Below are 16,823 nucleotides of genomic sequence, written 5' to 3' on the forward strand. Positions count from 1 at the left end.
GAAAGGTTGGTCAAGTACTGGAACAAAGTGCCCAAGGAAGTGGTTGAGTCACAACCCCTGGAGGTATTTAGAAGACATGTGGATGTGGCACTCAGGAACATCATTTAGCAGTGGACTTGGAAGTGCTGGGGTAATGCTTGCACCTGATGATCTTAAGAGTCTTTTCCAAACTAAATGATTCTACAGAGTCATAATCACTGACTGGTTTGGGTCAGAAGGAATCCTCAAAGATCGTCTAGTTCCTGTCACACACAGGGACAATTTTCATGTTGCTCAAAATCCCTTTCCACTTGATGAATGAGCTCAAAGAATGAGAGAAATACATCCCATTTATGCTAACTTTATCTAAACTGTAAAGGCTCCATTTTGGAAAACAACTAGGTAGCCACTGATATGTAAGAAGTGCACTCTGGAGCAATTCACTACATTTCTTAATAGTCCTTTTTCAATGCCTGACAACATATTTCTAATATTAAACAGTAACATTTCATGTAGCATGGTCTAGCTACATCATGGATAATGCAGCAACCGTCACCCAGATCCTATAAAAAAACAGTGGCTACCACTTTGTAGTTGTTGACTGGATCTCATATAAAATATTAACTATCACAGGCTTCAAAATAGTTTGCCCACGAACTTTAAGTACCTTGCCACGGAACAATAACATTTGTAATTCCAAAACATAAAAATAAACAAGCACATCCAAAAAATAAACAAATTCAAAATCAGATTTCTGGTTGTGTAAGTCAGATAGCAAATTGTCTACTTTCTGTTCCTTTTTTTCCTTCATATCTGTTTCTTTTCCCTCTGCAACTTATTCCCAGTCCACATAATTTATTAAGAAATAGTTCCAATACTGTGACCTTTCATTCTGTACACATTCTCTCCTTTATTTACACATTTTCACTCTTTTGCAAATGTTCTTGAATTGTTTACCTCAAATACAACACAAAAGCAGTAATAAGACTACCACAGTTCTGTGTTTTCTACCTATACCTGAGTAGTTAGAAGATACAAATGCTCACACAAGATGTCATTTTTACACCAGTCCATAAATTAGTTGCATATATAATGGCAAGCATAATCTCTTATTACCAGTGAATATAAGGGGAAAAAAAATCCATCCATTTGAAGAAGCTTGTTCAGAGAAATGAACTATCTAACTTGTGTTCAGCCAAAGCAAGTACTGTCTGTGAAACCTAAAATCACATATTGGTCTCATACACAGTCCTAACACTTTGATATAGCCCTCTGAACTCTCCATCCTGACTAGCAACCAGTATTTGTCTTCAAGAGTCTTCTATATAAACTGATTCTGCTTTTTGTCCAAGGGGCTCATTATTCTTCTCATGACCTACTGCATTTTCTTAAAAATCTGAATTCATGTGAGAGGTATTTTGTATGAGAGGACACCTTGATACACTCTTTGGGTAGTATTAACTGTACACAGAGTAATTCAGTTGCAAAACACTATGGAAGGATTTTGCAATGTTGCTACACAGCTGATTTTCAAGGTGTTGGGATATCTACTGCCAAAGTCCATGAATCTGGCACTCTAGTACTTAATTCCCTCAGTCACAAGGAAACCTTCATGCAATCCAGTCCACCTTGTGTGGCACCCTTCTTCCTGATGCTATTGTGACAAGTGTTTCCACCAATCCCTTTCTATACAAGGATACTGCATTTGACAATTAACATTTAGGGATCCTTTGGGGCCTCCTCCTATCCTAATTAAAGACAAGTGTTTTCCTGACTAAATAGTCACACATTGCTCCATGAGCTAGCTCTGTCTAATTTAACTTTTCTTTGCAATAAAAAACTGCTCCTAATAGTTTGGTGAATACCTGTGAGTTCCCCTTGTCCCTTATGCCTCTGATATTTGGTCCAAACAGACCAGTGCTACCAACAAATTGGACAATACAACTGTGTGCTCCTGATTTAGTGAGACAAGATTGTGGGAGACTGTGACTTCACTTGATATAATTTCTAGATTTCAGGAAAAAAGGAAAAGTCATTGCAAAGAATAAACCAGACAAAATAAGAGTTAATAATCCCCACTATACATTATAGGAATGTCACGAAGCTACTAAATACCAGACTGCAGATTGTTCAACACTGGCTAACCACCCTTCGCCCCGGGTTCCATATCCCACATGGCACCAAACACACGGTATAATTATATTTCTGAATAATCAAAGAATTCAGTACAGGAGGATGGGATGGTACTTGGAAAACAAGGCAGCTGATATTTCTTTTTTTAGCATTTATCATTCTCTGTGTGGGTCCATGTCTTATATATAGTTTCCCATTGAAGATCTCACCAGTAAGAATGACTCACTTTCTTCAGACTTTTTTTAGACATTCATTGAAATAATATTAGACAGCTCTGAACAACGAATTAATGTATTTTATAAGACTCCACCAAAGCAAGGTGGCATTTTAATACCCATTATACAGATAAAGAATTAAAGTAGAACAAATTCAGGCTAGAATTAAAAAAAAATACAATATATTAGTTCTCAATGCCTAAATTCAGGGATTGCTTTCTTCCATTTCAGTAAGTACTTGGTATCTATCTACATATGTATTCAAGGGACAACTGTAGTTACATTCAATTTTAGCTGTGAGCATTCACACTTCAGCAAATCAAAATCTGCTCCTTCCCTTCCACATGTGTATTAAAGGATTTTGAGTGCAAGAGTTTTATCTGACAACTTTGTCACAATTTGTAGGTAGCAGTCCAGGTAAATCAGAAGCCTGAGATACCCTGGAAAATGGAAAAATCTGAGTAACATGGAACTACAAAGCATGCTGCAAAGCATGGCCAACTCTCTGCACAAAGTCATCTTAAGCCTAGACAAGGAAGTCAGTTTTCACTCAGCACCAGCTCTGCCGGGTTTAAGGAGTGAGTGACAAGAACATCACTGTGAAAACCATCCAGTTAAATGTCCCACTGCTTTTCAAATCAAGTTAAGATGTTTTAAGTCAGTAAAAGAACATGGATGTGAAGCAGACATGTACCCCTCTGTTTTCTGTTATTCCATCTTTTTTCCTCTCCTTCCTTCCCTCCCTCCTTTGATTTGGAAACCAAAGAAAAGACATATGGTAATTTCTACTTGAGAAAGAGCAAAGGGAGAAAAGGAGGACATGGGCAGCACAAGAAGAGTCCAGCCTGCAGGAATGGTGAGGCAGAGAGAGATCTCACAAACCAAACAAGGGGAAAGGGTCAGACACAGAGAACCTCATAAATAAAAAGAAAGGAAGGGTGGCACTCAGGCAGGTCCAGGGAAGACAAGAGGAGTGTTAAGAAACCGTTTCTGCCATGAGTTTGGTTTATGGAATAAAATGCATGACTTAAAGACTAAAATAATGATAAATTACATTTAGGTAGCTCCTACACAGAAAAAGGTTTCTGATTCATTTTGCTTAATTATTAAATTAACTATTAAGTACTTGTTTTGTTATTCTGCACTATTTTGAGCTTAAGTCCAATCCTTGTCACTGACTTAATTTGGAACTTAACTGACAGTACTCAGTGAGATTCTTCAGGTAATCTGGCTACCTCTGACTCCCTCCTGAGAAAGTGTTCTTCCCAACTACAGGTACTTAAAAATCTGGATATCAAAGGTTAGACACAAGCAGATAATTGTCCACAAGATAGCTCAAAATACACAGATATGTCTATCCCAGGATCCTCTCTTGATTTCATATATGTAGGCCAGCAAAGTTACGTAATTTCCCTTAGCCAGATAAGGGAACAGAGAGGCATTTTCCCCAAACTCATAATCCAAATCAAAAGCCAAACTCAGAGAAGACCTTTAGATATATTGTCCTATGGATTCTCCATGGACCAGGCTGCTTCTGCATGTGCTAGCAAGTGTTTTCTTTATTCTCTTTTCCCCCAAGACGCCATTTTTTATTTTTGAAGAAAGAGGGAAATCAGAATGCTTTTTAAAAATGCATATACTTAAAGCAGAGTTAGGAGATAGAAGGAAATCAACCACACAAGCAGAAAGAGCAGAATTTTCTGACAAAAAGCATGATATTACTAAGAACAGATTTGTTGGTAGGTTGATTCTTTGGTGTAATATTCCACTCTTGCTGCATAAAGTTATTTTTTTAAACAGAAAGTGAAGATCTACTATTTCTATAGACAGTAAAACAAGTACTTAAAATATCAGAATGTCAGGAAATAAAAAGCTCATGGACAGAATAGACACATTTCCAAATTCCAAGGGAGATGGAAAACAAAATAAAATAACTTGCATTGTCAATTTGTAATTCCTTTCTGGCAACAAGAGGGATGCCTAGGGAGTTCAGAGAAGCTAACAGGGCTATAATATTCATACTATATTTAAAAATGGATCAAGGCTAAAAACCAACTCAGTTGGGCAATCTTTTATCCTAATGCAGCATAGCAGCTAAGAACTGCTATTTCTTTTTAAACGCCATCTTAACTTTCCTCAAGAAGTGGCCTTTCTATGTGATTAAAAGGGGAGCTCTTTGGAGAGAGCAAACCTCAGGAAGTGAAAAAGCTGGTAAATAGTGTGGCTACTGAAGAACAGAAGCTATCAATCATTTCAGAGATTTAAGAGCTGTAACCAGCTGCAACAAATAACATACTTTTTCTTAGTGTAAGCTGTAAGATACCAGTGAATAACATGCAGACTTTTTCCCCTTCTTTCAGATTGCCAAGGGGGATTGCACACAGAGGGGCAACTATTTGCTAATTTTTGGCTGCTAACTAGGCATTCTGAGAAAATACCATTTGAGATTTATATTGGAAGGTCATTTGATAGGTATTTATCCATTGTATTTTTATTCATGGTATTCCAGTTTTTACTATTTAGCATTTCTATTCACAGTAACATTATCTCTCAACTTCTGTCACCTGGGCAATTACTTTGGCTTTTATATTTCAAAGCTGCCACCTTTTGGATCAAAAAAATTCAAATAATTATTATCTAATCAAAGACATTCAACACAAATCTAGAGAAGGTATGGTACATCTTACAAATTTAACCCATTGTTGTTCCCATCAATAATGTTATTAAGGCGTTCAATTTCCATTAATTCCATAAAATACTGCATAAAATAAGAGTAATAAACATCTGAAATATGAGGTTTCAGTTAAGTCAAGGCAACAAGTGTATATACCCTCAGTTTCATCAGTACTAGCCAGTCTAAAACAAATATAGAGTATTGCTGCACGGAGATTTTATCCCATGTGCACAATAATTGGGGTTTAATGAGGGACAGCAAAAGATACAGAATAGAACGTGTTCCATGGTGAATAAAACATTTGAAATGTTTAATGTAGTGTTTTAAAGACTACAGAAGTAAATGATTTCGGGATTAAAGTAGCATTGGTATTTCTTGCTTTACTGAAAATATATTTCAATCAGGAGTGGGCTAAGAACAAGACCAGAGACCAGGTGTGAATTTCATTGTGTGACCTTGTATTTTCAATGAACAAAAGCTTTCTGTTAATTTGATCAATTGTGCACATGTGGAATAAAATCGTAGTTTAGACAACAGCAGCTTGCTTTGTCTACACTGGGCCTTTACCTTACTTGCAGGAGATTGAAGAATGTATCTTTTGTCCCATATAAAGTCAAGAATACCAAAATTTCTTATAACTGAATTTGTGCTTAGAACCATGTGCAACACAGGCAAAGTTTTTGGAGGTGACTTCTGATGCACAGTTCTCAGCTTCTGAAAAATTGTGACAAAAGTGTTTCTGAATATACTAATTTTCAATTTTCTAAAGTCATAATCTGAAGTATTACAATTTTATCTTTTCTAACTCTTTACAACCCAGTTACTAAAATGCAAATGAAAAGCATCCTCAGATATATAGGTATTTTTTTCTAATGTTCCAGATGAACAACACTACGCAAGTGTACATCACTGCTGAACGAGAAAAGAAGGCAGTTTAGGTGTTTAATTATTGTTTTAAATGACTGTTGGGCTAAGGTTGTAAAATTTAAGCAATGCAGCATTAGAAAAATAAAAACAGGGTTTTTATTAACTGCTAGTTCTTTGAAATATGTGCCTGTGCATACTCAAATCTCAGTACACTTAGTGAGAAAGGAATTTTGAGGGAAAAAAATTAGTAAAGAAACCAGTGACTGAAGACTCTATCATAAAGCACATGAATCTGAGGGGTGAACTGAGGTCACCCAGGTACTGTAACTCTGCAGTTCTTTATTTCTGAGCATGTAGAATATTTCACTATAATGAATTACCTTTTTGTGTAATAGGTGTATGCACAAACATGAGCGTGTGTGTGTGTGAACAGACAAAATACACAGCATGGTGATAAGGCTACATGGGTGTCACCGCTTTTGTCATTGCCAAGGTTAAAACAGTTGCTGGGGTGTTGGCACCATAAACAATATATGGGCATGGCATACAGGAGAAGGAAAAAAATCACCGACACGTGGCAAAACAAAAGATTTCCTCACTGAAGGACAGGAAATGTAGATATCCAGGAAATTTAGAAGCAGTCAGGCAAACGCTGTACCAGGAATGGCTTGCTTGCATGGCAATTCTGGTACATCATTCTAAACCAGCTTTTAAAAGGTAGCTGTAGTTTTACTAGCAAAATTAAGCTTGTCTCCCTTGTTGAAATTCTAGTTACTTTTGACGGAAAAAAATTTCTCATCTAAATGATGGGGGGCACAGTATGTTGTACAGTACAACTGTTTCTTTACTGGTTTCCTTTAAATGGTTCATCTCCCAGCTGCTGAGTTACTTCATTTAGCTTTATTCTCTTCCCATTACATCCCATTGCAGCACTCTGTCTACTTCCCCATTTTCTCTCCACCAGAGTCAGTACTAATGACCCGTAATGACAGTAACTATCTATTGCCAATAACACCACCATACATCTCCCTCTTGATTTAGGCAAAGGTTGTATGGTGAATGGTTGAAAACAAACAGCTCAGGAGATTGGAAATCTGTACTGAGGAAGAATCCTGTGATCTGACATACATATTGGTACTACATTTATACTTTAGTTGTCCTCTAATAATTTATTCACTCTCCAGAAGTTCTCGAAAATGATTGCTAAAGGATTTGGTATTTTCTCTTCAGTTTCTTAAAACTCTTCATCAAACATCACCTAACCTAGATGATTCAGCTATTCTAATTAACCAAGTATTCTTTTGTCTGTTTGCAGTATGATTACTCTCACTCTTTCTCTTCCTCCAATTTCTCAGTGGTCTTCATTAACACTATACTTGACTAATTATTATATTTTGTTCTTTATGCTAAAACAAAAATGCATTTTATCAGATTCCAACAGTGGTTGTAACTTTCTTAATAGTCCTTTTAGCTATAGCATGTTGATAAAAACTTCTCTGAATATATTCTAGTCACATAGTTAATAACATAGCATTTTCTCCCCTAATTATTTTTCCTTTTTCTATTTTTATTATTTATTATTCTTTCTTCATTTTAGATTGTTTCTATTTTCTGATCAGCATTAATACTTATAACTGCCTCAGCTTTTCTTATATCATCCTGTCTTCCTTCGAAAAGGATAACATGCTCGAGAATCATGTATTTCCAGTTATCTGTTTGTACTCATTAATCTTTGCCTGAAAACTCCTTCAGAGTCCCACCATGCCATTATCTGTAATCAAGCGACTCTGTACTGCTCTGTCCTTTAACTTAGTCAGGGAAGTCTGTCATTGTTTGAAATTAATTGATCTACTGTTCCAGAGTCCATTTAATTGCTTCTTGTTGGACAATGCTGTTCTAAAGAAGTAATATACACAACTATATACTATGTTGCTTTGAGAATTTCTTTCACTCTGTTTGGGTTTTTTTCTTAATTTAATTAAAAATTATTCCCATATGGAATAACTAAGAATAAACTGTAACTTCTTATTACATACAGGACATTAGTTTTAAAACTGTAAATAGAACTAAAAACCGATTGTCCTGTGAATCTTCAGTTTTTCACTCTGAAGAATAAAACCTCTTTGATTTTTTGCTTTTCTTAATCTTAAATTTTCTGTTACTTTTAATGACTTTTGTATCTTGTCAGGTTTTCCATAACTTTCATCAGTTATTGAGAACAGCATCATACATATCACTCTCTACACAAACATTTCTAATTCTTGAAGTTTGACCATTGTTCTTTTTGGTCAACAAAATCAGCTGGAAGGTTTTGGCCTTAAATAAATACAGAGCAAGATCATTTTACTAGCATTAAACCTGTTATTCTAGAAGTTATTAAAACATCATGCTTCATTCTGATTATTAGAGTTTTCATCCACTTTATCAAACTAAATTTCAGATGAAATACTTGCTACTAGTTTCTCATAAAATTGCATTTAGTGCCAATAGCCAATTCCTCCAATATGTAGTCTCAAAATACAGCTCATCAGTGTTTGTACATCAAAATGAGGCCACCCTCTGCACTAGGCAGGCTTTTAGCTTAAACACGCTGTTTAACATTAACATTTAACATATTGTTAGAACAGATGGGACTAATTCCCGTCCCCACATATCGTACTCACAGATATGTACCATGAAATGGTTTCACTGTTAGTGGTGACTGTACATGCAATGGCTTTCAGTATCTGGATTTGGCTCTTTGTTCCTAGGGAAGTGTCTTGGGGTGACTTTATGATGTGTATCCCCTATCGCCTGCTCTATGCCCGGACATGAATCTGTGCCTTTCTGTGCCTTTAAAACTGGGTCCAAGAGAAAGAAAAAAAGCCCGTGGAATTCCTTTGGCACTGTGTTCAAAAACAGAGGACAGGAGGGTAGGACTGAGCCCAATACATTGCTGTGTACCTTGGACAAGCTCTTTTCTCTAAGTCTGAGCTTAGCAAAGTAGCACATATGCACCAAATGTCACTAACGTGAATGGCAGAGGTGAGTGCAAGGACATTCCACTCAAGATACTGGTACCTGGATTGTTGACCAGGAGTGCAGCCCAAAGTCCTCTCTGCCTTGTAGGTACAACCTTGTGTGGAACAACACTTAAATGAAGATGGCCAAATATTCTAGAACAACCAGAGAAACCCTCACCTAAAGGTTAACTTAGCAGAACTTAGCATACAGGCAGATGGACCCATCCCTGATTATACCTTCAAGATACAATTGCTGAGACAGGTTTAGAACATACTCCCTCTGACTCTCAAGGGATTCACCATATCCAGGATGTCTTACTGAAGCCAACAGTCCGTTTGGAGGTGTGTTCCTTATGAATCAACCACTCAAGTGAAATACACAAAAACTTCATCTCTCTGTCAGGCAATCATTACTGCCAAAATTTTCATAAAGTCCTCTGTCCAGTGCAGGACCAGTCCTCAGCCTGCAGTGCTATGTTTTTCACACACACACATTACATATATAGATATATAAACATGAAGCAGATTCCTCTAAATTCCCTTTCCACTGGGGAATGAGCACTGCCTCTCCATTTCTGCATGCACTCACACAGGATGATGCAGACTCGCCAGACACCTCAAGAGAGAAAGACAGTGTAAGCTATTATTTACACATGCAATACTGGGTAGTACATTAATAAGCTCTTCTCTCTCTTGACTAGCTTGAGGAATACCATGACAGAGACATTAACAGGAGCATGTGGAATGGGATTATATGTTAGACCCACTGCTGTTGCAGGATGACAGGCACAATCTTCAGCTCTGGCACCCACCTGAGCTCTAATTTGCAGTTTCTATAGTAAGAATTCCTACTAGGATGAAAAAGAAGACCTTGAAGCCCCAGGGCTGAATGTTCTGAGGGAGGAGAAAAAGCTCTGATAAAAATACTTTGCATTTTGTTTTCAGTGAACCCTGTATGGATTCTAGCCCAAATTGAACCATCAAAACTTTTGTGTCTACATTATAGCTTCAGGAGATCTAGTACAAAACCATCGATACAGCCCAGGCAGTGGTTCAGCTGATCAGATGAATCTACTTTAATTTATCCTCAAATAACTACCCAAATAGTTATTCAGCCACCCAGCTAAATTGCATTCTATGCTCCATTGGCTTTAATGTCTGATTAGGTGCTTCACTTAGTCACCCACAGAAATGAATTTAGAGTCATCTGAGATGCTGCAAATGTATGTTGCTTGGAATCTGACTGAAGCTCCAGACAGGTATGGTTATTTTATATATCCTGTACCATAAAGTCCAAGCCTACACAGATGTCTCAGACATCTCAACTTAAATATGAGGGCAACTGAACTGAGTCCTACTGACCTGTAAATAGACATGTAATTGTCTATATTTGAACTTAAAATCTGCCCTGTTCTTTTCGGGCTAAGGGAAAAGGTGGCCTGCCATCAAGACCCACAGGTGCAAAGGTTACTGAGGTGAAGGAGAGGAAGACTCAGAAGACACCAGAATGACAAAGTCACTTTACTCATGCGAAAAGCCAAGGCTACACTGGTACTGAGAGGAGCTCCACAATTTTAGTGTTAAGTTCTGTAGATCTGCCCTGAAACTAAAAGCAAATCCTGGTTGTGAGGGTGAGGTCCAGGTGAGGGGACTGAAACTCATGGTTCTAGGCATATATTCTAAGATTTTATCAGATGTATAGTAAATCTTAAACCACAGCTTATTCCAGCATCACTGGGACTTATATTCCTTCTACTCTGCCAGAAGTATGGCTTGCTGTATATTACCAACTTATCAACAGCCAGTTTTAAGGTTGCCTTAATTTCTGGGTAAACTACACACAGACAATGCCTTGTAAATCCTCTTAGGGTCCAGATGATGCTTGAGTACCCTGGTGAGTACCAGTAGCCATTATGGGCCTGGAGAGCTCATAGCCTGGATGCTGCAGAGGTTGATCTGCATGTTAGGAGTTGGCTTCCAGAAGTCATTGAAGACTAGAACCCTTGTCAAAAATTGGCCTCTTTTTCATCACCTGCCACATGGTTAATTTAAGAAAGGTGCTGGCAGACTGACAGACTCTTTTTTAGCTTTCATCTAACTCAAATCACCAATATCTGTATCTTTGGTCAAAAGATCTGGTGGTCTCCACAACTGCAGGACATGGAGCCAATGCACTTAGAGATTTTCTTAAAGGTGGATTTCTCTCTAAGGAAATAAAATTGCTTCTGTCCTCTATATTTAATCTCAAGAGAGATTAAAGGCAAGAAGGATTACTGTGTATTCCAGAGGAGCAAATCCCAGGAATGACACGTGAGAGAAAAGAGTCTCCAGATAAACTTCACCAAATCAACCTCCAGAACTAGTAACAAAATGAAAGAAATGAAGAAAGAGACAGAGAGGAAGGGAGAAAGAAAAGCCAAAACATAACTCAAAACTATATCCACAGCAGTCAGCAAAGGGGAACTGAGAAGTTAGACCATGCCTTGCAGTGAGAAACCAGGTAAATACTTTTGCAGGTAAGTTCACAAGATGAATACAAATACAGAAGATTATTAGAAGGTAAAGAAATGCATATGCAAATAAATGGAAACTCAAGACATCTATATTCAGTTTCTAGACATGTTACTCTGTGTAATTTAAGATTTGTCTCAGCTGCCTAAGCATCAGGACTCTACAGCTGTCTGAGGAGCTGAACTTGAGCTGCTAATCATGAAAGGTCTGGCTGTTTCTGGTCCTCAGCAATATCTGTCAGCCTTGTCTAGATCTCCTGGATTCCCTATGGCATTTCAATTGGTACTAGACACCTATATTTAAGCAACTGACTTGATCTGTTAAACATTCTGTTAGTAGGTATTTTGAGAATTAGTGCCTCTTACATCAAATGTATAAGAGTTTTAAATCCCACCCTGCAGTCACTCCATGCCTCAGTTTCCCAACAGTGAAAAAGAGAGATTTAAAAAAAAAAAACCCAAACCACTTATGCAATACTTAGATCATTAGGCAATGGAAGCCACAAAAGTACTTGGAGGGGTAGAGATGCATGTCTTTTTAAAGGAATGAAAGCCTAGGATCTAATGCAAATATTAACTGTTGACAGCAAAGAGTACTTTAGAATGCCAAAGATATGATAAAATGCTTCGTATTTTTCTGTTAACTCATTTTGAATGCTGGTCCCTGTTTCTGTCATAATGTGCTTTATAGATCTTTTTAAGAGACTTTTTTTTCATCAAACTGCAATTGTAAGCGTTAAAACTTCAGAATATCTTAAATTATTAGGACAATCTACAAATAGATAGTCATATGCAGTCCTTAATCAGAACTAGTCCCCACTGGGCAGTGATTTGATTGAACTGTTTTTATCTCTGTGAATCCAGAATGGAGTCTTTGATGAAGTTTCACAGTTGTAGAAAGCTGCATGAGAGCTTTTAGTGACCTTGCATATTTATATATTTACATCTGTTTCTCTGCAAGTCAACTTTTTTTCTTTTCTCAGCATACTAAGTGATGTAGGCCTGCAAGTCTGCATAAAATTACAGCTTGTCCCAGGGATATCCATTGCACCTACGCATCAAAAAGATTCCTAAGTTTTGTTATTGTTTATATCTCATTCATATACTGTGATTTATGACTGATCTAATTGTTTTCTTGCACTTTGGAATTGGTTTACCTGCAAAAGAGCCTTCACATTAAGAAACTGCAGTATCATCTGCGTCTTCAAATATAGAGTATCTGCACAAAGTCACTACACATTTTTACATCTGAAGGACACTGCAGCCTATTACACAACAAATGATCAAAGTTAATGATGATTGCATATCCATATACATATTCAAGTGTCATACTACTACAAGCACACGCAAGCCAAGTCTTGGGACTGAATCTGCCCGGGGCCTACTGAATATGATGGAAATGTCACTCCTGCACGACACTGACAGTGGGTAGGAAATGCACTTGCTATGTGCGCAAACACGCTGCAAGTAGAAATAAAGTATTTCATGAAAAAACACTAATTTTTTTAATACTATGTTTCAATGTCTTTTTAAAACATACATATTGATAAAGTACTGAAAAATATTTATACTGTAAAGTTAATAGGAATACAGCTGTTTCTTCCTATAAAGTCCACATACTGCAGGTAAGATAAACAAATCTTCCTAATTCTAACTACAGTCTAGCGAATAACTTTCCTAATGCCCAAGGGAGACTAAACACAAGGAGTTAATTTCCATGATCTAATGAATGATTAACCATGAAATCTTTTTATCAGAAAACCACCTTTTTATTAAAATGCTAATTTAATTAATAGAATTTTGCTACTGAGAGTAGTATATATAGGATCTATTTGTTCTCAGATGTATGTTATTCCATGGACATTAATTATAACATTGTGATATTCCCTCTTCTGTTCTGAACAGCTAGTAAGACCTGTACTACTAAATCATACTTAATAGGAGTGTGATGGTTGTTGCTTAGGCAACAGAATGAATAAATGCAGGTCAGAATGTGCTTCCAGAAAAACAAAAGCAGGAATATAGTACAGAATGAATAAGAAATATGTCTTAACTGATTTTTAGTGCATTGAACTATTACATTTCTTCGATGTAAAGTAGCTAACCTATCTGAAACATTTAAGTTAATAAGATTTTAAACTCAAGTTTAATACGTAAACCACTGTAATAAAGGTAAAGCTGTTCTGTCTTATTAAGGAAGGCTACAACATACTAAGTTTGGAATAATCGGAATTTTTCTCTTAGCATAGCAGGTGTTTCTTCTCTCATTTTCCTATATACTTTCTAAGTTTCATTTTCCCCTTAACATTTTGGCTAGGAGGAAAAATAGCTTTAAAAACACTCATTTAAATTTTTCAAGAGACGCTTTTCTTACATAATGTTAATGTATTCAAAGGAGTGATATAAAAAGAAATCGATGTTTTATTTCCAATAAAATTTAGGAAATATTCAATTTCTGGTACAGACAAAAACTGAAATATGCAAAAGCATGATGAACAGTGAAATCAATACATTGAAAATTATAAAACTACTGAAATTATACATTTTTTTATTACTATACAATTTCCCAGCTCTTTTTTTGTTATTGGATTCATGAGTCTAATACTCCATTCCCATATGCATGCTACCCCAGCCAATATGAAGAGTAATTATGTGTTTTATCTGTAAGATATCAGAAAAGGCTTAAAAGGACCAGAAAACACTGGCTAACAGAAGTATGCAGGCAAAACTTAATCCGCCTGATACATTAAAAGTTTGATTTGTATACAGCATAATAAAATCTTGTATGTAATTTGTATGTTTACATAATTACAGTAATAAGAGATGTAGGAAAGTCTTAGAAATTCTTTGAGAACATGGTTCAGGCCCCTCCAGAGCCAGGGTATGACTGAAAAGCCCTCCAGGGCAGTTTATTTTACTTCTCTGGTGCTCCTAATTTACATGTGGTAGGTGTACCCCTCTGCATTTGTTATGCCTCCTACAGCCTCTTGTGAACAATTTCCTTTTGTAACCTCTTTAAGACCAAATGATCACCTACTTATGTAACTAAGGCTACAATATTACAACATATATAAGAATATGTAGCATTTTGGGAAACTGCAGCATGAAACACACTTTTTTTTTCTTTTTTTCTTCCCCATATTGCTGGGCTGACAGCACAGCTTTGTTTTAAAGAATATTTAAAGGCATAGATTACAATGATTTTTACTGATCTAAACAAATGATCACATGGCAGCCATGTAAAAACAGCAAGAAACCTCTACACTATTATAATGTGTAAATGGCAGAGATATGTGCCTTAATTTTTTGATCAGTAGCCCAAAGGCAGGTAATGATGTTGGCAAAATAATTTAAAGAGGAAGAACACAACTCAGGTGATGATTTTATAGTCATAATATTCATGCCATTTCACTTCTGTTTCTTATATGCCAGATACAAGTTATAAAAAGTTAGACTTGTTCCCAGGTATACACGGATACTTAAAATATATTTTAAAGTACGTTTTAAGCCCTGACACTTTTTAAGAAATGCAGTCAGGATTTTTGGAAGAGGCTCAAGTAAGAGGAATACTGAAGCGGGTAGAAAAGTGATTATATAACAGCCTTCCAAGTAAGCTTCTCTCTTTAGTGTCAGTATTCATTTCAATGGAAAGTTTGTGCATGACAGGTCTGTTACTTTACACCACATGGTGATACTGTAAATCCTGAACTAACTAAAATTTCATTTCATTCAAATATTCCTGATAAATGCCTAGAGCTAAAATATGAAAATGGAACAATTAATAGGAATTCATTACTTTTTCTCCCAGGGCATAAGTTTCAACAAGTGAATCCCATAGCCTGATTATCTAAGATGCAAAAATATTTAATCGAGACATCCAGAATTACTTGCAGAGAGAACACACTTCATTAAATAATTTTCTGTTATTAAAATACCTCTCAAGGCAAGAATGGCATTGCATGTTCTTTAATTATCATTACAAGTTAATGCTGAAATAAAAGTAAGAATGTGATGCACTGCAGAAAGGGATGTTTGCAGCTCTTTGATACTATGAAAATCCTGCAATGGATTAAAAGAACTGTGCATTTTTCTTCTTTAATCAGAAGATTAATGAGGGAGAGAAAGAACCTTAATATTCAGTTTTTATTTTACCAAATTTCAGGCTAGACCATTTTGTAATGTGTACAGTCTGGAAGTTATAAAAAGACAGTTCATACATTAATTCAGCTACATAGGAAAGTGAAACATGAAACAGATCTTAGTGCAATGCAGAATAGCTCTAAGGTTTTTATGAGCACGTAAGAGACAGACAAAAAAGGCAGCTACAGTGTATATACACAGCTATGCACGGAAGGTTTCTTACCATAAATTGAACATTGTCAAATCCATTAGCCAGCAAGTGGTTTTCATACTGAGGTAGCCCAATATTTTCCAACCATTGTCCCACTGTCTGGACAGGGCATCGGGGTCCTGTAGGAGGGTGAAGAGGGAGGCGTTTAAGCAACGAATAACCATCCACTGGATAATAGCGGTAGTCCTGGGCTGAGAGGTGGCATTGCCACATCGTGTTCCTGGAAAAGTTGGTATCAAACGAGCCCGCCAGCTTGACAGATTAATGTTTTCAGCAAGCAGAAAAGTCAGAAGTAAAACATAGTTTTCAGGGCAGTATATAATGCAAGATCTGATCGCAGCTCTACATTTCCTGGTTATTAATCTTTACTACAGACCAGTACGTCATACAGTAGGGGGGGAAAAAAAAAAAAAAAGCATATCAAGCTGTCAGCTAAGCTGTTCTCCGTTATATGTGATTGTTGGAATACTCCACAATGAGCAATGCACTGCCAGCAGCAAGAATTCTTTTTATCAAGTACTCCTACACTCATCAGTATGCAGCTCCATGCTTCTTGCTCCCCCTCGCTCGCTCCCCTTCATTACCCAGCCTAGGCTACACCTCGCATTTTCAATAATAGCCATCAGATAAGGCAGATTTTTTTTTGTCTGCAAGCTGTAAGCCTGCTGCTGCTGCTTCCTCCTACACACCCATCCAAGCGTCAATCTTGAATGATGAGAGCAGTCAAAACAAATGCAGAAAATAGCAAGATTCAAAAGCAACCTAGAGCACTTAAATCTGAATAGAATCTTCATAGCAGTTATGCTTTACATATCTATTTGTTGTAGATTTTTACATTTCACAAGACATTAAGGCATGCAATACTTAAAGCATAGCCCATGGCATGGTTAACTATGCCTTCCCTTTTCCTCTTTTAATGTATGGTAAGTAGTGGTCCACATCTCTGCTTATATAATGGCAAAACCCTTTAATGAATCAATAATGAATATATTTCACAGTTTCTCTCGTGTAGTACAGCAAAAGACATAAAAGGCACAACAATTTGAGTCAAAGTAATTAGATTATCTGCATGATTTCTTGAACCGTAAAATA

The 16,823-nt window shown here is 36.6% G+C and overlaps 1 protein-coding gene across 9 annotated transcripts in view; it reads right to left on the reverse strand.

The window, feature by feature from the left end:
- Window positions 1-16,823, reverse strand: part of ANKS1B (ankyrin repeat and sterile alpha motif domain containing 1B) — a 413,072-nt gene that overhangs the window by 178,329 nt on the left and 217,920 nt on the right. For all 9 annotated transcript variants that reach the window (XM_042026379.1, XM_042026406.1, XM_042026397.1 and 6 more), the window contains one exon: window positions 15,744-15,850. In XM_042026379.1, coding sequence (XP_041882313.1) covers window positions 15,744-15,850 — 107 coding nt within the window. The remainder of the gene's footprint in view (window positions 1-15,743; window positions 15,851-16,823) is intronic.

Source organism: Corvus kubaryi, unplaced genomic scaffold (assembly GCF_017639235.1).
Source record: "Corvus kubaryi isolate FWS band 111438036 unplaced genomic scaffold, C.kubaryi_AGA036_p1.0 129, whole genome shotgun sequence".
Lineage (NCBI taxonomy): Eukaryota > Metazoa > Chordata > Aves > Passeriformes > Corvidae > Corvus > Corvus kubaryi.